The 26233-nt window shown below is 47.5% G+C and overlaps 1 protein-coding gene across 1 annotated transcript in view; it reads right to left on the bottom strand.

Moving 5' to 3' along the window:
• Positions 1-26233, bottom strand: part of PLPP4 (phospholipid phosphatase 4) — a 118407-nt gene that overhangs the window by 45905 nt on the left and 46269 nt on the right. Inside the window, exons 3-5 of the mRNA XM_024756060.1 lie at positions 19239-19329; positions 14375-14438; positions 11947-12071 (exon numbers count right to left, since the gene is read on the bottom strand). Coding sequence (XP_024611828.1) covers positions 11947-12071; positions 14375-14438; positions 19239-19329 — 280 coding nt within the window. The remainder of the gene's footprint in view (positions 1-11946; positions 12072-14374; positions 14439-19238; positions 19330-26233) is intronic.

Genomic DNA, 26233 nt, shown 5'->3' with positions numbered 1-26233 from the left:
TCTTGCTCTAGACAAAGGAAGGCATGGGTGTTCCGAGAACTCAGCGTCCATGGTGAATTTGGGACCCATTTTTTATAGCATAAATGTAGCTTCTCTTGAGTCTTTTTTCAATTAAGCTAACAAATCAATTAGTTCAATAAATATTTGGAGGCACCTATAATGAGCCATTCGCTGTGCTAAGGCCCTGGGAACACATCAGTGGTGGGGATAATCAAGGTTCCTGCTCTCATGAAGCAGAGGCAGACAAAAAACAGGTAAACAACCAGGATGATGACGGACTCAACTGTGTGCTATGACAAAGAATGATGATAGGAGTTTCGGGGTATTCAGGATGTTTTCTTAAACAAAGCCACCTTTAGGCTGAAACTCAAGAATAAGCAGGAGCTAGCCATGGTAATGTCTTAGTCTGAGTTCTCTCAGTATGAGACCCTGAGATGGATTCAAGTGCAAGTAGTTTAATAGGAAGATGCTCCCAGGAAACATCAGTGGGGAAGTGAGAGGGATGGGAAGGAAGCCAGCAAAGCGTGTGACATCAAGCAAGTTACCACTGTGGGCAGCAAGGGCTCAGTTCCACTGGGGAACTCTGGGAGACAGTGTAAAACACACACCTCAGACCTGTTCCACCTAAGGGGTAAGGTAGCTGGGGTATTTACACATCATCCCCCAGTAATCATTGGCTGTAGGCTACTAGGGCAGGGGTCCCCAACCCTTGGGCCACGGACCAGTAGCGGTCCATAGCCCGTTAGGAACCAGGCCGCACAGAAGGAGGTGAGCAGCGGGCGAGCGAGCAAAGCTCCATCTGTATTTACAGCCGCTCCCCATGGCTCACATTACGGCCTGAGCTCCGCCTCCTGTCAGCGTATGGTGAGCTGTAGAATTATGTCATTATACATTACCATGTAATTAGAATAGAAATAAAGTGCACGGTAAATGTGATGCGCTTGAATCATCCTGAAACCATCCCCCCAGCCCCGGGTCCTTGGAAAAACTGTCTTCCACGAAACCGGTCCCTGCTGCCAAAGAGGTTGGGGACCACTGCTCTAGGGGACCGGGTAAGCATTCATTCCCTATGTGCCCAGTCTGTCATAAGCACAGGCAGAGAGGGTTCTGGCAACCACAGAAGCCCTCAGAGAGAGAAGCAGGTGCCGGTAGTTAGAAATTGATGTGTATTACATAGTAAGTGCTAAAGGAATATGAGTGGGCTCTGACAGCTTGAGTGTGTTCAAGCACTGGCTTGAATCGTCCAACAACTGCACACGCTTGGCTGCAGAATGTTTCATTTCCCTTCAGCGGACTTCACTTCTTAATTAAGTTGGCTCCAGCTAACACTCAAATGACTTTGCATTTTCCAAGCAGATGCCAACAGACGCAAGAGAGATGGCCCCCAGGCCCAGCGGGAGGCGTAAGGAAGCAAGTCTGGAATGAAGTATGTGCTGTGGAGACCCTCGTGGGAATAACGTATGTATGTTTATGAGTTCTACCCGAAAGGCAAAAGAAAACACACTGGTTCTAAGGATATGCACACTAGATATGAATCTGCGAAAACACAAAGAAAGGACCTGGGGTGGTTCTGAACCCAAAAGGTAATATTTCTATGGCAGGTGCCCCAGCTGAGCCTGAGTCCCACATCAGCACCAGAACAATTTCCAGAGAAGGGGATTGTGGAACACTGTTGTCTCATGATATCTATCTACCTACTTCCCTTCCTTCCTTCCTCCCATCTATCTATACCCCAAAAGATGTCCATTACAGAAGACATGTGGTCATTTGAATTTCTAGTTTTAGAACATGTCTAACATCCTAAATGACTTCTCGGCTTAAATTTGGAAGACTGAGTTAAAAGCCAATGGTTTGAAACAGTGATAAAAGGAACCCACACAAAACAGCTGCCTATCCAACAATTCCTTTACAATTCAAGTCCATTCTATCACCACAGGTCAAGAACAAGATCTCTGATGGGCCTAGGGGCCTCACATCCGCAAGAAGTCATTACATGAAATAGGAGAAGAGAGAATGAAGACCATAGGACATCTCATAATGATAAAAGGGTCAAGATAACAAGCATATATAACAATCATAAATGTGTAAGTGCCTATAAAAAGAGCTCCAAAACATAAGAAGCAAAACCAGCAAAACAAAAAAGAGAAACAGACAAAATCTGTAATCATAGTTGAAAATTATCAAACTCTACTCTCAACTGACAGAACGAGACAAAAAGAAGAAAAGAAAGAATCAAAAATCTCTGAATCACAACATCTTAACTTAACTGACACATATAGAATGCCACACCCAACAAATTCAGAGTATGCTTTCAGGTGTGAATGAAAGATCCACCAAGATAAAGTATATACTAGGCTATAAAACAAATCTCCATAAATTTCAAAAGACTGAAATTTTGTATAGTATGTTTTCTAGTCACAATAAAACTAAATTAAAAATTCATAACACTGAAATAGCTGGAAAAGCCTTCAGTATTTGGAAAGTAAAAAAATTCACTTCTAAATAACCCATAGATCAAAGAAGAAACCACAAGGGATCTTAGAAAATATTTTGAACATAATAACAATAAAAATACAATGTAACAAATTTTGTGGGATACAGCTAAAACAGGACTTAAGGGAAATTTATAGCTTTCAATGCTTACATTAGAAAGGAAATAAGACTTTAAAAACTATTATTTCAATTTCCAACTTAAGACTATGAGCAAACTGAACACAAACTAAAAACAAGGAACCAGTGAAGATAAGACCCAAAGTCAACAAAGCAGTAAAGACACAAAAATAGAGAAAATAAAGACAAAAGTTGATTGTTTGAAAAGTTTAATAAAATTGATAAACCACGCATAAAGTTAATCAATAAAAAAAAGGAGGAAAAATACAAGTTACTATATCAGAAATGGAAGAGGGCCTATCACTACTGTTCTTTCTTAACAGACATCAAAAATTCAATAAAGGTGGGCTTCCCTGGTGGCGCAGTGGTTGAGAGTCCACCTGCCGACGCAGGGGACACGGGTTCGTGCCCCGGTCCGGGAAGATCCCACATGCTGCGGGGCGGCTGGGCCCGTGAGCCATGGTCACTGAGCCTGCGCGTCCGGAGCCTGTGCTCCGCAACAGGAGAGGCCACAACAGTGAGAGGACCGTGTACCGCAAAAAAAAAAAAAAAAAATTCAATAAAGGAATATTATGAACACTTTTATACTAACAAATTCAACAATCTAGATGCATGTACAAACTAGTTTAAAAACATAATTTATCAAAACTGACATAAGGGAGTTCCACTTCCAGAATGGCCCTGTGGACCCCACTCCCAAGCTAAACTGGAGAAAATTACTGAAAAAATAATTAAGTCTCTGGAAGTGGTCCTAAGAGCATACAGCAAATGAAGGAACATTAATTTAAGAAGATATACTAAAACTCAGTAAGGACAGTGAGAATCTGTGGCATTTGAACCTTGATCCATTCTTCCTCCTTCCTTCCCAGCCTAGGGTGACGAAAGTCCATTCCAGATGGGTACAGCCCAGAACACAGGGCTCCCTCTCCCTCTTCCCACAGCTTCTAGTCAAGGGCCATGTTATCTCGCTGGGAGAGACAGGCTGTTAGCACCTCCCAAGAAGACCAGAAGCTACTGCGCTCCCCTCCATCCAGTGCCCAAGTCCTAAGCATGAGCATCACTTAGAAAGAACCTGCCACTGTCCCTGTCTTCAGCCCCAGAGACAAGGTTCGGGGAGAGGCAGACCTTCAAATAGAGAGTTCTGGAGCTCTTCCCAAAGGGACTGACTTTATTGGAACTTGGTAGAGTTCAAGCCTAAGGGTACTCTCACAAACATTGTATGTAAGGTTGTGATGAAAAGCAGTTAAGAGAACAGTAACTTCACTGGAGATACGAACTAAATGGTAGGCCAGCTAGTTTACCAGCAAGAACCAGGGAAAGAAGAAGGGGATGTTCATCTTGGGGGATGGACAAATCTCAAACATGACCTCAAAAGCTGTCCCTGAAGAGGAGCTTGAATGTAATTGGATGAGTCTGTGGAGGAATTTACATCCCAGAGCATTGCTGAAAACAACAGAGCCGTCCATCAGTGGAACCCAGCACTGGGGTGTGGTCAGGGAAAACACAGTCAAAGAGAACCCTACTAAAACCGCTGTCATCCCAGGTGCGTGTGCACATGCCCAAGGCTGCAGCCTCTGAGGAGCCACGTCACACTGAGGCTTCACACAGTAGGGTAAACAGGCTTCACTAAAATAACCCAACCAGCCACTAAACAAATAAATAAGCAAACAGCAAAAACAAGCCCCAGCATGAGGAATGATCAGTACCCACAACTGCTCCCATATATTACCCAAACTACCCAATTTCCAAAATCAACAAGAACAAAATTATGAGACATGCAAAGAAACAAGAAAGTCTTACCTGTACTCAGGAGGAGAAAGCTTACTGTTTGTAAGAGAAACCAAGAACACCATTCCCCACCAAGGCAATGTTGCCCCCAAGGGGACAAAAATTGGTTCTTGGGGAGATGAGAAAATCTTAGCCATTACAATTGTTTGTGGTCCTCCAGAGGGCCACAGCACATAAACAGACATACAATCTATCTGTGGAATTAATATTTCATGGTAGAGAAGAGAAACTGGGCGGGGGGAAGCCTATAAAATGAGGAAGGGTGATAACGAATAAAAGATTGAGGAACATCGTCCTACAAAGAGGTCTGATTCTTCTTAAAGCAAATCATTGCCTCCAAGGGCTGGGCATCCCCAAAGCAGGTCTTTCCAGCATTCAGGGGAGTCTTCATTTGAACGATGAAAGAGCTGCCAAATAAGTGCAGTTGCTTCCCAGAACCTCGGAAACCGTCTTGGAAGTTTGAGATAAAGGACAATACAAAATTAGGAAGAAAGCCAGGAGAGGCTCTTGCCAAGTCTGATGCGTCCCTTGACATGATGGTGAATCTGGAAGCTTTCATTTCTCAGTTAGAAGACAAACCACACCAATGGAACTGACCTCAGACAAATGACCAGCAATTTGTGCTGGTTGAACCAATGACCCAAAGCCGCCCATGCCATTTTATACCATTTTTAAAAGAAGAAGAAGCTTCCCATCTACCAGCAAAAACCCTGGATAGCAATTTCATTTCATTAAATGATGCAAAACAAATCCTGCAATGTCTTCTGCTCTCCTATTTCCTGTTTCTTTACGCAAAAGCCTGCCTAGCCTCTCCAAAAACCAGCTGGTTTATAATATTAAATATTCATGCTTGATGGAATTAAACCTGGCTGCTTAGCATAGATGATATCTTATGATAATTTCTCAATCCAGAGTTACAACCCATTTAGATTTGTTCCACAAAAGCAAACTCCCAGACACTCAGCCTACAAAGACCCTCTGGTGTATGCACTCCACTCTCAAGGACCCCGTCATCAGAGTAACGCTGAGGTTGCACGAGAATCTTCTAACATATGGCGCTCCTGCACCTACTAGATATTAGGGCATCATGATGGTATTTCTGAATTTAAAATGATGGGGAAGGAAGGAACAACAGCGCGATGACTCATTTTATGTGTCAACTTGGCTAGGTCACAGTGCCCTGATGTCTGGTCAAACACCGGTCTGGAAGTTGCTTTGAAGATATTTTTTAGCTATGATGAGCGTTTACAATCCGTTGACTTTAAGTAAGGGAGCTCACCCTCCACGATGTAGGTGGGTCTCATCCAATCATTTAAAGGCCTTAGGAACAAAGACTGAGGTTTCCCAAGTGAGAAATTCTACCTCAAGGCTACAACAGAGACATCCTACCCCAATTTCCAGTCTGCCGGCCTGCCTTACAAATTTCAGACGCACCAGCCCTCACAATCTTGTGAGCCAGTTCCTTAAAATAACTATTCCTCTCCCTCTCTCTCTACACATATACCCTATTGGTTCTGTTTCTCTGGAGAACCCTGACTAATGCAAATAGGGAAACAAATTCTATCTTAAATGGAGCTAGAAGCACCTCAACTGCACCCCACAGTACATGAGGATGGGAAGCAGCTGGCAGAGCGGGGGAAAGGCGCACCTCCACGCCTGCGGACAGTGGCGCTGATGAGAAGCGCTAATTCACCAGGCAGGGCCCTGCAAAGCTTTGAACCGGTACCGCAGGAGGCAGGGGTGAGACGTGGGCTGGACAGCAAAGTAGCTGGAAAGTCCCCAGACAGCGGTTAAACTCTCCAGGTCCCCACCCCATCCTCAAACCAGGAAACTGTCACCTCCCCAACCTTTGAAGGAGGTAGAAGGTTTAACCATTCAAGGCTCTGGGCTCGGAAAAAGCAGGCAAGTAGAAAACAGGGCTGAACAATCAGACCGAAAACAGGGGCCTGAGGGAAGGTCTGCAAGGTGACCTGTGAGAAACCAAGTCCCTGGGCTTGGCTTCCAGAATGCCAGGTTCATATACACCTGGCCAGAGACAGGGAAGGGGCGTGCCTCCTCCAGGGAATGGAACGACCTTTAAGTAAAGGCCAGATGCTAACACTCAGGGTCAACCAGTTCACTCCCCAGCCACCCTTCAGTGAAGTCCACTTAATGGGCTCCGTCCAGTTAGCTTCAGTGCTCCCACGTTAAATAAGAACATCCAGCCGAAGATCTCCAGGTATTTAAGGAAAGCGAGATACCAAAAAACATGCAGATGAAGAGAAGGCGAGAGCAGATGATACCTGCAGACAAAGAAGAAAGAGACACTGTACTTATGACAAAAGAACCCGACGTTATATTTTTTTAAATCAGAGTTCAGGAAAGAGCTTTTGGAAATTAAGAATATAAAAATCATAATAAATTCAATAGAAGGGCTGGTAAATAAAAAATTTTAAATCTCCTAGAGAGATGAACAAAAAGACAAAGGCAATAGGAAATAAAATTAAAAGATGAAATCAACTCAGGAGATTCAGTATCTGCCTAATACAGGATCCAGATAAAAGAAACAGGGAATATAGAGGGAGGTACACAAAGTTACAAAATAAAAGGACCCACTGAGAGACCAGAACAGTAAACACAAAGAAAAAAGTCCCAGGAAAAGGCACATCATTGTGAAACTTCAGATGACCAGAGCTAAAGGCTCCTAACAGGTTCCAGAGAGAGAAAGAGAAAAGCAAAATGAAAGCAGGGAATGTCATTGGGTCTCTCTGAAGCACACGGTAAACTAGAATCCTGCACAGAACTGATCTGCAACCTAGAATTCTACACTCAGCTAGAAAATAGAATAGAATAAAGACACTTCAAACATAAATGACCCAAAACGCCTAGCTCATGCGTACTCTCCTGGGAAATGACAGGAGAAAGAGCTTGTCCTGCAGAGGCTCTCCCTGTTCCCCAACTGGAATTCCCAGCTCCCCAATCCCAGAGCACTGTGTTAAAGCACCTTGTATTTGCCCTGGCCCCAAACAGCACATGGCCACGTCTGAGCATCCTGTACCCCGCCAAGTGCAAGCCTGTACCTATAAAACACCAAGTACTCAAGAAGAATCTGTTAAATCACCATGGGCCAGATATGCCTTGAAATTTTGTCTGTCATTTAAAGAATGCATCCCACAAGAACTGATTATCCCATAAATGCCCCCTTTTTATACGATAATGGACTTGTTTTAAAATGAAACATCTATATGCACAATTCAAGAGCACTGGTCTTGCTTTAGTAAAGCCTTTTTCCTAGACGTTAGTTTATTACAGCAGTTTTAGGTTCCCAGCAAATTTTAAAAGGTACAGAGACTCCCAGCCCCTACCCATACAGAGCCTCCCTCATTAGCAACATCCTCCAGCAGTTCTTGCAATTGATGAACCTACACTGACACATCATAATCACCTAACGTCCACAGTTTATATCAGGCTTCGGTCTTGGTGTTGTACGTTCTATGCGTTTCAACAAATGTATCATGGCAGGCATCCACCATTACCCTAAAAATCCTATGTGCTCTGCCTATCCGTCCCTCCCTCACTGGGACCCCCGAAGTAATGCTTTTTAATACTATTTGTTTGGAGTATGGGCAACATGTTTGCAGTTCTGCGGGCCAGGTCTCTCTGCAACTACTCAACTCTGCCATTGTAAAGTAAATGCCTCCATAAACAATACGTAAATGACGGGCATCTCTGTGTACCAGTAACGCTTTTATTTACCAAACAGGCAGCCCACGTGCTGTCATCTGCCGACCCCTGGACAACAGTATCACTTTATTCATTCCCACCATTTTATAGAAAAGAAGTTTCTTAATAGCTTGACTTGGCAATAATAAGGTTTTTTGGTTTGGGTTTTGTTTTCAGTTTTTCTCTCTGAAATCTATCCTCTTTCTGAAAGTTGAAACAACACCCGATCAAAAGCTGAGATGGTATGCTGAAGGACGATCCCCTTTTCAGAACATCCCTGCTCTGAAGCCACATTGCCCTTCTCCACTTTAAACCCCAAGCTTCTCAAAACTCTGAAGGAAATCACTCGCTCTTCGAAACTGTGATCTCTGCGTTTCCAGCAAGCGTGGCTTAGGCTGCCTCACAGAGCAAGTCCCATAGCATGGCTACCACAGGGACGTGCCACTTGCTGAAAGTCTGGCACATGAGCCCTTCAGGGCAGTGCCTTTGGACTGCTTACGGTAAACTGAGAACAAGATCTTTTGTTTCCAAAAGTAATCAACGTTTGTTCCTGCGTTCAAAGAAAACCAATTGTTCTGCAGAACAACATGAGGACCTCAAGGACCCTCCAGTCACCAATTACCCGTGAACAGAACAGAAGCAAACCCACGTTCACCTAGAATGGGGAGTTCGTCTCCGGAGATCCCTTGGTCCAGAGCCCCTGTGTCCACTCACCCAAATGCAACCCACGAAGTTGATTTTACTGAAGGGAGAAAGAGTGTGCATACAAAATGCGAGTCCACTGAGGTCACCCCCTCTGAGGCCTGCCACCTCTTCGAGGAGCAAAGAGTCACACCAACCACTAGGCTTCCTATCAGCTACAATAAGAGATCCAGAAAACAGCGCTGGTGGTTTTTCTAAGTGGACACGGCAGCTCCCTGCAAGGCAACCTCTGACCTGTCATAAAAGAGCAAGAGAGCAGATGAAAATACTCACCAAAGCCTAGAGACTGGGGAGGATTCTGTGTCTGGCAAGTAGTAAAAATCTGTAACGTTATAAGTACATCTTAAGCGAAAGATAGTAATAGCCTCTGTCAAAACACTTGTCTAGCACAGATGGGACATCAGCCTCGCATTCGACAAGGCAGCTGGTGGGCAGACTTGTCAGGAAACGCATCTGACAGGGAGGGTGAGCCTCTGAAAGAAACACTTTCGTGGGGCCTGGCCTCTACTCTTTGTGGTCCAGCAGTTTTCTAGCTTGAGTCATTCACATAAGACCTATTTCCCTCCCAAGTTCAAATGCAACAGTAGCTACGAAATTGTACTGCAGTCCTCAGTTAACAGTTTGAAAGACAGGATTAAGGTTTTCCCACAGGGTTTCACTTCTTACTGCTTATAATTTTTGAAGCCCCTTGAAGCTCAGCACCGAGTCTTTGGGAGAACAGAACATGTCTTAAAATCACAGAGAACTTGAGTGACCCCACAAGGATACAGATGGAGACGAGATAGAAGCGGACCCCAGGTGAATACCACCCCAGGTACCTCTAAACAATGCCAGCACAGGAATCCCTGACAGTAAGGAGACAGGAAATCAACACTGCAGACATTCCTCCAGCTGGCACCTACACTGCCTCTGACACAGACTCACTTAAAACAAAACATGACTTCAGAGAGGAAGAACGAACTCGGACAGGAAGTGAATCCAAATGGATGCGTGACCTTAAACAGCGGGCGTGACCGGAGCGCCCTGCGCCGTCATGCAGGCTGTGCCCCTGGCGATACTAACCTCAGAGGGCATTTTGGGAAGCATGCCCAGGAGGGTGCTTTCTCTCAGTCTCCCCCGTGACTCCAAAGCCAAACCCTCTCCATGAACCAATGCGTTCAATCTAAGTCTCCTTTTTCTTTTCTCAGAGCTGCTGTGACAAATTACCACAAACCTGGTGGCTGAAAATGAAAGAAATTTCTTCCCTCACAGTTCTGGAAGCCGGAAGTCTAAAATCAAGGTGTTGGCTGGGCCACGGGCCCTGTGAAGGCTCCAGGGGAGGCTCCTTCCCTGCCTCTTCCAGCTTCTGGTGGCTCCAGGTGCTCCTTGGCTTGTGGCTGCGTCACTGCAATCACTGCCTCTGCCTTCACGTGGCCTTCTTCCTTGCATCTCTAAGTCTCAATGTTCTTCCGCCTTTCTCCTGTGGGGACATCTGTCATTGGACTTAGGGCCCACCCTAAAGCCAGGATGATCTCATCTCGAGATCTTTAACTTAATTACATCTGCAAAGACTTCTTTCCAAATAAGGTCACATTCACAGGCCCTGTGGGCTAGGACTTGGACTATCTTTTGGGGGGCCATTATTCAACCCACTAAAGTCCCCAGTAAACTAGAGGAGAAAATGAGTTATTTATTTAAATGCACGTGGGCTGTGAACACCCTGTTGTATTTAATCACCTAAAGCCCAAGACACTATCATGTTAGAGGCTGGCATGAAGTCGGCTAAGTGTCCTTGAACAAGTTGCTGAGTCCATCTAAGCTTCACTGTCCCTGTACACGAAGTGGGGACAACCGGACCTGGCAGGGCTGTGGCACAGGCTGGTGGAGATCCACTTAGAGCGCCGGGCACCTCTGTATTGTTGACAGGCCCTAATCTCTAATGACTCTGAGCAAAATGCCCAACAACCACTCTGCAGGAAAGGCCGTCCAGTTATTCCCTGATCCAGCCACTATCAGGTGTGTATTGGGTACTTAGAAAAAAGAGAAAAGATTAAGGTAACAGGCTCGCCAAAGCTAAACAACGATCAGACCTGTGGGGAATCAAGGACCCCCGGTCAGGAGAGCAGGCTGTCCTCTCCCAGGTGGTCACCTGTGGGCCTGGATCCTCTCCAATGATCCCAGAATCACCAACCTAAATATAAAGCCTGCACTGCCCGTGGACTCCCCAGGACACGCGCTGTGTCTCACTTATCTTTGTGTCCCCAGCACCTATCACAGTCAGTGCCCGGCACCTAGGTCACTCAGTAAACACTGATGGGACGAATGAAGACACAAACCGGAACACTCTGGGAACCTCAGCCCTGAGACTGAACAATGCGTGGATGACGGGGCTTTATCCGAAGCACGATACCAAGTACGTGACAGACGCTGATGGACTAAATAAGATAACGCACCTTCTTAACACCTGGGCCCGGCAGACGCCCAGCAATGTCAGTGACGCCCATCTCTTCTTTTAACCCTCACTCCAGCCAATAGCGGAGACCTTATTCCCACTTGACACAGCAGGAACTGAGGCACAGAGAGGTTAAGTCACAGAGCTAGGACCTGGCAGAGTCAGGATTTGTCACACTTTAAAGAGCTGTATGCTTTGCACTACACCACCCCGCACCTGATCCATGTTATTTATTCTTGCTTAAGGCTGGTCCCAGCTCACATACCCACAATCAGACTGTGTACTAGGGAGGGTGTATGTTCATTTATATATATACACACACACATATACACTATATGTTGGTACACACACACACATACACTACCTTCACTGAAGGAGTAAACTAGAGAGAACACTGAGCTGAAAGGCATAAGGTCCCAGGGAACATGGTTAATTCCCTCGCACTGTCAAGTTCTGATTGGTACTGCCGAAGGGTAAAGTGTCACATGTTACACTCCGCCGAGTTCACAAAAGCAACATACGCAGTGTTTTGTAAACTCCAGAGCCCTGTCCTCAGGCTCATTATTTCCTATTGAATATCTTGTTTCTAAGCCAACCAGTGAAGAAAAGTGAACGGTGCTCGACCTTCGTGTATCAACTCTTTTCTCTCAACTCCCGAAGAAAGTGATGAGGAGACACGACCCAGGAATTAGTGTCCCCGCCACTGAACTTACAGGAGGAATGGATGCTGGGGAAGCTTTTGCGGCCCTCGGACACCAGATCGGGGTCACCCGTGCAGTGCATTTCTGAGTTCATCACTCCATCTGGAAAGCAGCGGTAAAAGAAATCGGGGCGAGGTCTACAAAAGACACCATGGACATTTTCAATATAAAACGCTGCCATCACAAACAAGCCCCAAGCTAACCCCGCTGTCCCCCGCTGGCCTAGCTCCTCCTGCTGCCGTCAACAGCGCAGCCCGCCCCGCCCCGAAGACACTATGGGCTTAGGCAAAGCTCAGGCTTTGGGGTCAGCGAGATCTGGGCTGCAACTCCCACTCTGCCACTTACTAGTTTTATGACCTTGGGAAGGTCATGTAGCCATCCCCCACCCCAGCCTCAGTTTCCACATCTGTAAAAAGGGGAGATCAATACCTACCCAAAGGTGAGGTCCTGCAGGTCAAGTGAGGTGACTTCCAGGAGCCACCTAAGCCCAGGGCCGGCGGAGTAGAGGGTAGTTCCTGCCTCCACCTATGGGTCCGCTACTCGGAGGCTGCTTCCAGGACCCAAGCCTCCAGGCTCCTCGTGGCCCTGTAGCTTGAATTTGGATGGCCAACTGCCTGCCCTTCCTTAAATAGCAGTCTCACTTAAGCTCACTGAGAGGACCTGGAAGCCCAGCTCCAAGATGCAGAGCACACGGTCGCCAGGTTGGCACCTGGTCCAGGTTGCGGGGGAGGCTCTACAGGGAGGCGGTTACAAGCCGGCCCCGAGGCCGAGCCTCCTGCCACAATCACGGATAACGTGTACTGAGTACGTACTGCATACCAGACCCAGCACTAAGCACCGCCCATGGGTGCATGTTTTTTTAAATTTTATTTCCTTTTAAAATTTTTATTGGAGTATAGTGGCTTTGCAATGTTGTGTTAGTGTCTGCTGTATAGTAAAGCGAATCAGTTACATGTATACATAGATTCCCCTCTTTTACATTTCCTTCCCAGTGAGGTCACCACAGAGCACTGAGTAGAGCCCCCTGTGTTAAACGGTAGGTTCTCATTAGTTATCTATTTTATACATAGCGGTGTATATAAGTCAACCCCCATCTCCCAATTCATCCCACCCCTCTTTCCACCTTGGTAACCGTAAGTTTGCTCTCTACATCTGTGATTCTGTGTGTCATACGATTCTTATGACAACCCTGGGGCGGGCCCTCGGACCGCCTTCATTTCACAGGTGCGAAAATGAAGGCTCAGAAAGACTACACTGCTGCCCAAGGTCACGCACAACCAGTAAGTGGCAAAGACAAGCTCTGAACCCCAGAAATGGGATTCTTGTGCCTACACAGCTCACCCCATGCTTGTCCACCTCACTCAAGGGTGGACTCTCACACAGATGTGTGATGGCGAATTACTTCACATTAATTCAGCCTTTGCCGCATGCCTGCCGTGGACAAGGTCTAGCACTATAAACACAATCCCCCTTTTCTGTACGTACTGGGTTACAGTTCACACAGACTGACTCACTGGTCCTCCAGCTCTGGGATCTGGGCCCAGTAACAATCTATCGGTATCTGTAACATATCAATTATCAGTAATCTACCAGAACTGCTGGCTTACTGTCTCTCCCCTATGTGGCCAGTGTTCCTCCAAGTGTGGCTATTCACCTACTGAACCAGAACCTCAGAGCGGACACGGCCTGGGGATCGGCATTTTATCAGGCCCCACAGCAACTCTAAGCCTGGAAAGTTGCAAGGACACTGCAACCCCAAGCCACGCACTGCGCAATCTGTATCCCTCTTCTGCCCCCTCGATGCCTGGCCAGCACCACGCACCAAGTATTCACATGATCACTGATACTGAGGTTCCAAGAGGGGAACCAACCTGTCCAAGGCCAACAGCTAGGCAGGGCCAAGGTCAGGTCCTGAATTCGGGTCTTTTGACGGTTCGTCTCTACAGAGATTAGCTCACTGCCAGAGCGGCTGAGGGAGGAGGCAAGATAAATGGAGAAGAGAAATCACTTCCCAGGGGAGTAAGAGAAATGTGCCGTGAGCCAAAGCTCAAATGCCAATCCAGATTTCTTATTCCAAAGAGAACGATAAAGAAGAAAGCTTATTTGTTTTTTGGAGGCCAAAACTGGCAAGTGAGTGGGTGTCTGGTGAGGCCCTGGAACATCAGTGGATGGACCAGAGACGCCAGCAGTGGGCTTTGGTCCACAAGAAAGTATAGTCAGTGGATACCGCTTTACTATTGATGCCCTGCTTTCTGAAATACTGAGTTCATAATTCAAAGGAGAGGAAAGATCTGTGCTGAGGACAGAAATCTCAGAAGGACAATAACTTAAGGGAAAACCAGAAGAGCTCAAATTTGTCCCATCCAGTGTCCTGCGGCCAAGGCTCCTACATAGAAAACCCTGAGAATCAGTCACTATTTGTTTCTTTTTTGGAACTTACCTTCCCACTATTAATTTAATAGTGTTTGTGCAGACTCCATTCAAAGCAAGAGCCAAGGACACGGCTACAAAACAAAACCAACAGACAGAAAAATAACCAGCGGGCTCGCAAATCAAAACCATCATCATCATCGTTATCATCATCATCACCATCACCTCTGTTCCATCATACTGCTGTTTAATTTATGACCACAGAAATATGAGCGAATACTCTAAAAAAGGGAGGCAAGTTTGAGCAGCTAAAGGAAAATGTAATTAGAACAGGACTTTGGAGAGTGACTCATAAAATTCCAAGCCCCTGTGACATGAAATTGATCTCTCCTCGTTGAATGAAATTTTCAATATCACTGAGAAGCCCATCTATCATGTTCTGGCCTGATAGGAACAGATTTAATAGGACAGCATGTAGAATCCCTTTTACTGGTAGCAAGAAACATAACTTTTTTATTTCCTTCTGGCAATCTTCTCAGACACAATTCTAATCAGAGCAGCTGCTGGAATCCTACTGCAAGTAGGACGTGCCCACTCAGCCATCACCTCCTTGTTGACCCACGTCTCCTGCTGACGGCTCTCCACTTGTTATCAAACAAATCACCATTTCCGAGAAGGTGAAGTGTCCCCAAAACCTCGTTCGCTTTTGAAAAGATTTGCCCAGGTGGTGCTTCCTGCCACCTAAAACAGTAGGCATTTCTGGATTACATTCTTTAAAAATAGGCAGCACAGGGACTTTCTCTCAGCAGCTTGGAAGGACTTTGCTGGATGAAGCACAGATCGTCCAAAGGGTGCAGATGAAATGAGTCACGGAGCTTTCCCTGCAAGGACCCTGCACCTCTCTCCTGTGTTTATCAAGACTGCACAAAAGGCAAGTCAATGCGATGGAAGGCCAAATGCTTTGCATAAGCAATAAAAACCTACTGATGCCCCGTTCCACTGCTTTGTTGAATAATAAAGCATATGAGTTACGATTTCCCTTTGGCAAGTATTAACTGTTCAATACTAGCTGAGATTTACGGAAGAAAATAGCAGTGGAGGGCCATGTTCGGAAAGGAGCTGCCTGGAGCAATTCATGGTCATCAAGGGAGACAAATGTGTTATTCTGCAAACGGAAAGTACTGTGAACCGTCAACAGTCACCAAGGGCACAGGCCACTGAGGTGGAGACAGAACCCACCCGCTTTTAACAAGTCATGGGAAGCAAAGAGAACGGGAGGGACCAGTTCAAATGAACACCTCTGTCAAAGGGAAACTAATCCCCTAAGTGCGGGATGGGCAGCAGTGCCATATCTGACTGTGGCAGCAAAGGAGGGATGGGCCACCGGGGTGGGGAGCAGAGCTTGAGTCAGCAGCGTGGCACCACCTTTAAAATACCGAGCACGCAGCTGGGGTATATAAACTGGAAGCAAGAGTGGGGGGACTTGGAGAGATATGATTACATTCTGCACGCACAGAGCCTTCCTTCCTAAAACGCTGGCTTCCCTTCTTTCTCACAAGCTCACAGCACTGCTGAGAGCCCTCCTTTGCAGAGAGGAGGGAAAATTCCCTGGGCCATCTTCACTGCAGAATTCTCCCAGAGCTACGGCAATCAACAGGCTGTGAAATAACCCTGAGATGGCAGGGGCTTTTCTTCTCAGGGCTAGTCCAGCGGGCTCGCTGTTGTGTTTTCCCAGAGGGGCCAGACTCCCTCGTGTCCTGGTCCTAGCATGGCCTCTGCACAGAGAAGGTCTCTGGGAACAAGCATCACTAGCTGATCTCCCAATGCCCTCGGAGAACTTCAGAGACTGCTACATCAGCCCAGAAACACCATACACGTCCTCAACCTCTGCACCAGCTGGGTTTACTGGAGCACAGAGCAGTCGTCTGCAAAGCTTCAAGCAGCTGAGCTAGAGAATGTGTGGATGTGATGTAAGCACCGACAGCTGGCAGCTTCACTCTGATCCAAAAGCCTGAAGGAGACAGAAGAGAGTGGGGATCTGCAACGACAGTCCTTAGGGTGGGAGTCATTGCAGCCTTCCGGAAGTGAAATGAACTGATTATTATGTTCATCTGAATAGCACAACCCCCAGGGGAACCAAGATAGGGGACCTCTCACTGATACCAGAGGGAAGGCTGGGCTGAGATTAGATGTGTGACAGGCTGGCCAAGCGGGAAATGAATGGCGCCAATCATGGGGGCAGGGGGTGGCTTGTTGATTAACAATAACCCAGCGGGCCTGGTTCCTCAGGGCTGTGTTTACAGCATCCCACAGCACTGCGGGCTTGAGAGAAGAGTCAGAAAGACAAGCCAGACTGTGTCTGAAAAAGAAATTCAAAGCAGTGTGTCATGTGAGTTGGCCTGCAAGTGGCCTATATGGAGGGCACTCCTGCTTATAGGCACCCCAGAGGATTAAGAGGGGCTTTTGGTGTTGTTACTTTTGTTGTTGGGAATTCAGCACCACAGTCCTTCCAAAACAGGGTTCTCCGATTTACAGACCTGGCTGTTCCGCAGCCAGATCCCTCAGAGCCCGATGCCGGGTGGGGCAGGCCTCACTTGTCCAAGAGCAGATGCACAAGGGGGGGTGCTGTGGACAGGCGGATCAGGGGAGCTCTGGGGGTTCGGGTCTGCTGAAGATGCCTGGGTAAAGAAGGGACCTCAGCACTAAACCACCCTCACTGAGAAAGTCCTGCATCCCAGGTAACGGTGGAAAAGCTACACCTAGTTTTCTGTCCTTGGTTTTTAAAGATCACTCTCCCCACCCCCTACTTCCAAGGCTTCCTAAAAGCAGCAATTTAAAACAAACTGTGTACAATGGGAGGTTCCTCATCATTTTTACAAGGCAGGCTCTCATTTATCTAGGCAAACAGAACATCCAATAACTCTGCCTTCTCTGTTAACATATAGGAGGCCGGGTATGGGGTGCAATTTTGAGATGTCACCCTAAGGGAGATTTAGCGGAGAATGAAAGGTCTAGGGAAAGTAACTGTAAGCTACTCACTGCCATAACAACAGCCCAGCTCCAAGAGCGGGCAGTAAATTATAACCATAACCATGAAAGACAGTTCCTACCCACAGTCACATATCTCGGGACTCCGCGTCAAGGGAGCGACTAGAATAACAAGTGAAGCAGAGGGATTTCCAGGTCAACTGAGAGGGCTCCTAAAGGGACGTTTGGGGGACCACAGTGATATCTGTCCAGATGCTCGAGCCCCGTGTGGGAGGGCACCTACGCCCTTCCTGGAAAACCTGACCTTTCCTCCACCTCAGCTGAGGAGACAGAGACCATGTGACGAACAAAGCATCAACCCTCACTTAAGCAGCCAGGGGTACACACCTGACTTCAGGGAAGGCATCCACAGGCTGCCCAGAGACTCGGGACTTTTGTGTCCAGGCTTTTTGAGAAATGAGTCGAGCCTGGGAAGTCCACCTGGGAAGTCTAGACCACGAGATGCAGTGAAACTTCGAGGTGGCACTGGAGCTGAACGGTCATACAGGGGTGGGCCAGGGGCACCCACCACTGCGAGCCCAAACCTCACACAGACCAAAGGTGCAGGCAGCAGAAACGACGTCCAGACAGGAGACTGAGGCAGGGAGTGAGAGGAGAGGAAGGGCACATCGCAGAGAGGAGGGGCCATGAGGTGGCAGGGGCGCCTCCACCCCTCGTGGCCTGGATACCTATTCCGTCCCCACGAGGCTCCTCTGTCCTTCTGCTCCCTATTCCTGGATGTCTGTGAGATTGCTTGTTATAGCCCTGTAAGCAAACCTCTAACTTATTTGATGTAATTTCAGAGGAATTCTGTTCTTTTCAACTAGACAGAGCCTAACCAAAGCCTGATTATGTAAGAATGTTCCCTGTCCCTTTACTGCTCTGCATTCCCTAGATCTCACCCTCACCCTCCTTCCCTTACAAAGAACAAGGGAGACCATGTTTCATTACATTTTCTTTTCCTCAAAGCTCAGTAATTAACAAACATAACCTTTACTTAAGAATCTCATATTTCCAGAATTACTACCTAACTGAATGGTGAGCCTATACAACACACCAACACACACAATGTGTGTGACGGGTTGGGTAAATTTAACGTGTCATGTCAAAAAATAAACCTAAATCAGTTTTCGTAACCATCAAAAAGCTAAAAACCTGGCCTCCGGGTGGTTTATTTTGGTTGCTAAACAAGCCAAATAGTTTTGCTTTCTCTTAATGCTGTCATTTACTCAGTCTTTTGATTAAGATGCAGATCAGAAAAAACATGGGTTTAACCCTAAAAATGTCCGACTCATGTCACATGCAGATATGGCTCAGCTTGGGGAGAACTGATAACAATGGTGCTATAATCAATGGCAAAGATTGGAGCATTCTTTACATAATAACAGTTGATTAACTGCCAAAATGTCCCCAAACTGAAGAAGAGTTATGGAGTTTGTTTCCAATTTATATTATATTTTACATCTGCTTTTGCACATTTTTGCCTCTAGCCAATGGTGATTGGTCAAGGAGTCTGTGGTTGATTTCTGAATTGCCCTTAAATATGGGCCTATTAGCCACAAATGTGGGGTTGGACAGTCAGTGGTGACAAAGTTTCAGATTCACTTTCCCTTACAGCCAAGAGCTGCCCTTCTGGTGTGCCGGGGAAGCACAGAGCTCTGATGGGGAGTCTGACACTCACTTTCAGCACAAGGGACAGCGGCAATGGGCTGACCCTGAAGACAGGGTACTTAAACCACCCGTGCACTGGTTCTTCTTAGGGGTAAAAGTTTACCTTGTCTTGTGTTTCCAAACTTAATTTGACGAAGAGAAAAATCAGCTGGGTGCAACTGAGACTTTCAAAATCTAGCGACCTAAATAATTAAGTTCAGCCCCGTCCCTTAAAGCAGGAACTGTGAATACTCTACCTAGGAAGGCTTCCTTAATTTCAGTCTTGTCTGTTCGCCGGATAATTTTCACCACACAAATAACAGCCAGGGGTGTGAGGAAAGAAATTGCCTGGAAGAAATAACAAAGAATCCCTTATGAGGACAGCAGTTTGCTATCAGAGGGCTGATTGATAACTAGTTCCAGTTAGCTTCGTTTAGACTCACTAGTTGAATGATCTTACTGAACTCCTGACCTCAAACAAAGAAGGATTTATATCTATACTTAGCGACTCCACAGACTTGAAAAATCAGAGGTCTGATTATGGGTTATAACTGATTTGTAATTGCTGGGAGCCACGTTTTAAGTAGTGGCTTTTTTTTTTTCCCCGGTACGTGGGCCTTTCACTCTTGTGGCCTCTCCCGTTGCAGAGCACAGGCTCCGGATGCGCAGGCTCAGCGGCCATGGCTCACGGGCCCAGCCGCTCCACAGCATGCGGGATCCTCCCGGACCAGGGCACGAACCCGCGTCCCCTGCATCGGCAGGCGGACTCCCAACCACTGCGCCACCAGGGAAGCCCCAAGTGGTGGCTTTTTAAACAGAAAAGGCCAGTCCATAATTATACTGACTCACCTTTGCCAGTAACCCTCCTCCCGTCCTCCCCTGCAGAGGCGCGGAAGAACCCTTGGCCTCCATCCTCAGCACCCTGGCAACATGGGAGCACATGGGACTTGCTTAGAGTCGCCTGATTCATTCCCTTTTGGTGTTCTTTTGTCAAATATTCATTTCCACTGCAAAGCAGAGGTTAGTCCTTTTCCATGAAGTCTCTCCTCTTCCCTTCCTCCACCCCCTTTCTTCCCCTGGACCAAAGCACTTGGGAGTGCAGTAAGCACTTAACGAACCAAGCTGGTGGGATTCAGATGCAAGCGACACTCACTACTGAACCATCTATGAGGCAGGAACTATGTTTGGGTACCGTCAGGCACTGGAGTCTCTTAAATCCTCACGCTGGCTTTGTGACAATTCCTTGCCAGGCTCGGGGACTACATCACGTGCCCAAGGACACAGCTGGTGAGTAGGAAGGCCCAGCTTTGGAGGTCAGGTTTTCTGCCTCTCATGTCTCATCTTTAGTCAGCATTCTATAATTAGTACATTGTTTTCAACATTCCAACAATCAAGAAAAAGGTATTTATGTTATTTCCTTATGATTATAACGTCTCAGGATAACAATCAAAAGGGATTAAATATCTCACAAATCTACAATTGGCACACAGATGGTGGTGGGAGCGGTGAGGTGTGTCACTATTAACCAAACAGCGTTCCCACTTTGGGAAATCTCCACCTGGGCTTTGATCGGTGTCACTCTTTGGAGAGGGGCTTTCCAAGACTAAGGCATGGCTAGAAGATACTCTCCTTTTTTAAAAAACAGAAATCATCCAAATGCACAGTCTTTCAAAATAATTTCGGAGGCCCTGCACACTTGCTACAGCCAGACTGCCAGAGCTCAAAGCATCTTGGGAGCTCCTCTTTGGGAGCTGTCTTCAGAGCCAGTTCCTGAGACACGAAAACGCTTCTCCTTACTCGCTGGTTTCTTTCTGAGCACAAATGGTAGTAACAGCTTGATGAGCCTCCTTATCGGCAGTGGCCCCGAATGACCTGGCTATTAAAACGCCACATCAGCAAGTCCTATCACCACGGAGGGTGTTCAGAAGACTGTGACACAGCTCTAAGAGAAGATTCAGAACTGAAGCAGGGGATTTCCCCAGGGGCGACTCATAAAGGCCACACTCGCTTGTGAGTTAAGAACAAGCATGCTGTGTAACAAGCATCTCAAATGATGCTGGGGACTGAGAAACACTGCATCAGTTTTGACTCACACATTCAGTGTTTAGAGAGCAATGGCTGAAGCCCCTGCTTACGTAAGTCCAAAGTTACGGTCGAGGCCAAAGAAGTCCTGAGCTTTCTGTTTCCTCTCACTTTGGGCACCAGAGACCAGCTACCATCCCCAAACAGGAGAAAGCAGCTCACTGAACAGTGCTGCAATGACCCCAACGACAGTCAAACCTTAAATATGAGAATGGAGAACTGAAGAAAACACTGTAAGACAATCCCAGCTGGCACAGTCTGAGGTTAGACAGAAATGGAACCGCAGAGAAAATATGAATCGGAAGACTTTCCCTCCAAGGCTCCAGAGGCTGCCTACAGGAGATGATCCCGAGCAGGACTGTGGTGACCAAACAGGAGATGGGGCGCCGTGTGGGAGACCGCGGCTCCAAGCCCGGGAGTCGGGGCCGGGGAAGGCATCAGAGCTGCCCGGTGGCTCCAAGCTTCAAGGCCAAGGGGGTCCCTCTTAGCACTGCTCGCTGCCTCAGCTCTCCCGCTCTTAATTACATCCCCATCCAGACTTGCCCAACCAGACAGCACTTTAACTCTCCTAGGTAGATTCACGTTGGTCTGTCTTCTAGAACCAAGGACAAACTGCTTCCTGGGCCAAGGCTAAGCACCAGGAGGGCCCAGGGCTTCCCATCTCACGAGCTTCACAGGTGAGGAATTGCAGCCACCAGGCTAGGGTCCCAGCCCCCGCCCAGGCGGCCGCAACAGAAATGTCTGCACGTGACTGTCAGGGGTCTTTCTCCGCTCCTCTCATGCTAACGACATCTGGGTTCTGGTCTCGCTCCTTCTTCCTGGAAACACATCTGCCGTATCCTTGGGCAGCGCAGTCCTCAGATCAGGACAGAGACTTACTTACATTTACCACCTGCTGCCCCCAACTTTTTATAACTCCCTTTCAACCAGAAGTTGGAATTAAGAGATGAGCCCCAGAAGCCAACACGTTAGGGAAACAACTTCCTCCGGGGCAAAAGCACCTCTGAACCGAGTGAAAGAATGAAGAAAAAAGAAGCACCCCACTTTCACTCAGCAAACCGGACTGAGTTAAACCGATGCCTGCCCCTTCCACGTTCTGACAAACGCCTTTAGAAGGCACTGTTCTGCTGCCCAAGCCCATGGAGGAGATGAAGATGGACACAGAGACACAGGGGTGGGAGTGGTTACTTCTACCTCCAAACAGGTGTGGAGATGGAGCACAGAAAGGGACAGGCAAAATTTCCCCTGGGATTGTTTCCCTTAGATTAATGTTTCCATGGCTTATAAAAATTGGAAAATCCTGGGAATGGCCCAGTGGGAAGACAGTTAATCGTCTGTGCTTATTAAATGGGACCTGAGAGAGACCAGGACAATGAACTCCACCCACTCACTGCTTCAGGATGCAGGGAACATACTGACCCCTTCTCTGTGCTTGAGTTTTCCCCACTAGTTATGAGAAAAGGGCTGCTCTTCTGAAAACTCACTAATGACATGTTCCGAAAACTCACTAATGACATGGTCTGTTACAGGCACTTCGGTAAATTAACTCATTCAATCGTCACAGCAACCCTAGGAAGCAGGCTCCTTACTTAACGGATAGAAAACTAAGGCACAGAGAGGTTAAACAACCTGCTAAAAGTCACACAGCTAATAAGTGGTAAAGTGGGAATTTGCACTCAGTCTGTTTAAATCAAGCTCTGTGCTTCTAACCCGTGCTGTAGCAGTTCTCACCTCAGAAGCAAGAAGCATTAATAAAGCATGGTAAACACCTTTACTCTGGAGCTGGAGAAGGAAAGAATGGGGCTTGTTTCCAGGAACATGGATAAGTCATAGAAGTGTTAGTGGCAGCTGTCATGGATTAACCACCTACTATGTATTAGGGCCTTTCCTCGCATTGTCTAATCCTCTAGCTACTCCGTTAGGGGAAACATCCTCCTTGTACAGAAAACAAAACTGGAACTCAGGGAGATAAGGGAACACACAATTGCTTGCAGCTACTGGGACCATGACGCTCCAATCTGGGCTGCCGTGCTACCTGGGTTGGAGTCCTGAATCAGAGTGATCAGCTTAGCCCAACAGCCTCATCTTACAGATGGGGAAACTGAGCGTGAGATCACCTTGTATCAAAGAACGTCTTGTAAACTGCTCATCAGATGTGCTACACAGCACCCACATATCAAGATAACATCTAAAAGTCAATAAGCAGAGCCTGGGATGTGGCTGGTTTTGCACAGTGCTCTTCCACAGGCGAGGAAGCCAGAGCTCCTGCGGAGCAAAATGAACGTGGGGAACAGACTCAGATCTAGTAGAACCAGTCTCATGCCCCAGCTCTGATATTTTCAGCTCTGTGACCCTGAGTATGTCACTTAACCTATCGCCTTTGAGTCTCAGTGTTCTCACCTATCAAATGGGTACAGCGATGATATACATAGCAAAGCATGGTTGCCAGGATTTAAATTCACTGAGTAGTTGTCGAATGCTTCCTATAGATCACACCCTAAGTGAAGTGTTGTAAGTCTGTCACCCTATTTGAAGCTCTCAACACCCTGGGGAGGGAGGAAAGTGTTGTTAAAGCCCCCTTTTACAGATAAGGACACTGAGGCACTGAGAGGGGAGGTGATTTTCCCAATTCACGAAGCTAGTGATTAGCAAAGCTGGGAGTGGACCGAGGCAGTCCACTCTAGAGCCCCTGCCAACTGCTCACCCACGAGGCCCAGCAGAGAGTTAGTTAGTATCCAGGAAATTCTGATTGCTGTTCCCAGGGAAACCTGTGAACAGATGACCAATGCCAGGATCCTGTAACCAGACGTATGGGAATAGAGCACTTTAAGCTCCAGCCCATCTGTGCAGGGAGGTCAGGCGCAGGGAAGAGCCCCATTACTCCAGGCGCCTTGCCCATGCCCTACAGGACCAGTGTCTCCAGCAAGGGCCCTGCCTTGCGCATCCACCAATGAAACCAACACAGGAAGTGCCGTCCATCCCGGCCATTGCTACACGCAGACAGTGGGTAAACCTGGGCACTGGTACAAGGCACTGTGTGGCCAGCATGCTTCTGGGAATCTGCCCAGCATGGAGCAGTGTGTGTGCAGGGAAGGGCATGAATGTGCCAAACACTTTTCACCGCCGAAGGGGCTGAAGCCAGGGCACCTGATGTTAGGGTGCTAGCCAGAGAAGAGCTTGTCCCTGGGGTTCAGCCACATCAGACAAAACAGTGGGCCCAAAGTGCCCTAATTCCCAGCATCTGACAGAAAGGTGTGCTGGGCGGTGCTTTTGACAACTCAGGACAAGCAAACGCCTGGGAAAGGCCCTGCTGTGGGCAAACAATTATAGCCCGTCACAAAGCCAAGAGTGAAGACTTTTCAAAGGTGTCTAAAAATTAAACTATCACAAGCCAGCTTTGTCTCCTTTCCTTCCCTCCTCCCCCCAAATTGACTTTATTTCCATCTTCCTTAGAAGCATCCTATTCCAGAACAGAAACCCCTGGTATCAAATCAACACGATCTCAACGATATTCTACAGAAGTAAATCTTCTGGACGTATCAGTATCATGGCCAGAGCAAAACGAGGGGCAAAGGACAGGTCTTGGGTACATTTTTTTTTAAGCCAGGGAGAGAAATTGGGAAACACTTACCATTCCTTCAGTTCCCTACCTGAGTCCTGCCTGCCCTTCAAGGGCTTTCCTGGGATGCTGGACCACCTGACTCCTGTTCATGTCTGTGCCCCCACTAGACTAGAAGCCACACCTTATTCAGCTTCGCACCTCCACTACCCGCCACTGGGCTTGGCTCAAGGAAGGTGCTTCGTAACTTTCTGCTGAATGAACTACTAACTAACTTACGTGAAGTTGTCCACAATCTGCCTGGATCCCTGCCGCCCTCGGCCCCCTGCAGCACACAGCATTCCAAGCAAATGCCTATTCGTGGGCCCCACGCGGCCCTGGCTCTGCTGTGCCTGTGCCTTTACGCCTGCTCTTCTGTGTGTGACACGCTGCACTCACCACCTGGCCACCTCACCTGAGCCCCCAAGGAGGCGGCACAGGCGAGTGGCTCCAAGGCCGTCTGCGCTCTGACTGCTGGCATTCAGATCCTGGTCCAGCCACTGATGCTTGTAAACCTTGGATAGGCTGTTTAACCTCATGACAGTTGCATTTTCTCCACTGAAATGATGGGATAACGAAAGTGCCAACCTCAAAGGATTCTGAGAGGATTCACTAAGATGCTGTTGGTAAACCGATGAGCGCCGTGCCTGCACTCAAGAGGTGCTGCCTGTGGTTGCTCCTACCATGGTGAGAAGGAGGAGGGCGATAATGAGCGTCCCTAAAAGTTTACCCGAGCCTCTCCGCCGGCTCTTTCCAGATTCCACTTTGCTGTAGAGTACCGTGTCCCCCAGGAGCCTGCAGGGGTCCAGTCTGATTTGACTTCCCATCACCTGCAGCTCCTATGGCTTTCCTCACCCACATCCAGCTCCTGGGAGTGTTCTCTGGACACACAAAGACACGACTACTACAGACCACAAAGAGAGTACTGAAAAGCAACACCCGACACCAAGGGAGTCTTCCTACACCAAAAAGTAGGCTTTCAAAGATGATCTGATAACCTCCACACACTCAGAAAGGAAGCATGACCTCTTTTGCATAAGGGAGCAGCTGATGGTTGGGAGCATCCAGGGAATGTTAAGTCGGGACACAGTGTGCGAGAAAAGAGTGATCAGCCTGCCTCTCTGGTCCACAGGAGCTCAGAGTCATCAAGGGAGACAAGCTCCTGGAATCAAACGGTCCAACCACACCCAAGTTTCATGTTGACAGATATAGTCACCTCAGCTGACGGTGCCAAGGACAGAGGAGATGCCAGCCAGGGGCTTCTTGGTGATGTCATTACTGCTCACTTAATTCCCTAACATTCTGATATTATTTTTGTGACATTTGAACAAGTAGCTCCTTTAAAACACACACACACACACACACACACACACACACACACACACACACACACACACACACACACACACACACACACACACACACGTGCGCATACGCACACGCACACGCACGTGCGCAAATAGGCACAACTCCAGAGACACTGATTTCCCAAATAAAGAAACATCTGGGTTATAGCAGCTGCCTTTAAAAAACACTTTGGTTATTAGACAGTTAGCAAGTTTTCCTTTATAG

The sequence above is a fragment of the Neophocaena asiaeorientalis genome, unplaced genomic scaffold (genome assembly GCF_003031525.2).
Source record: "Neophocaena asiaeorientalis asiaeorientalis breed wild unplaced genomic scaffold, Neophocaena_asiaeorientalis_V1.1 scaffold85, whole genome shotgun sequence".
Lineage (NCBI taxonomy): Eukaryota > Metazoa > Chordata > Mammalia > Artiodactyla > Phocoenidae > Neophocaena > Neophocaena asiaeorientalis.
This window is presented reverse-complemented; position numbering and strand designations above follow the sequence as displayed.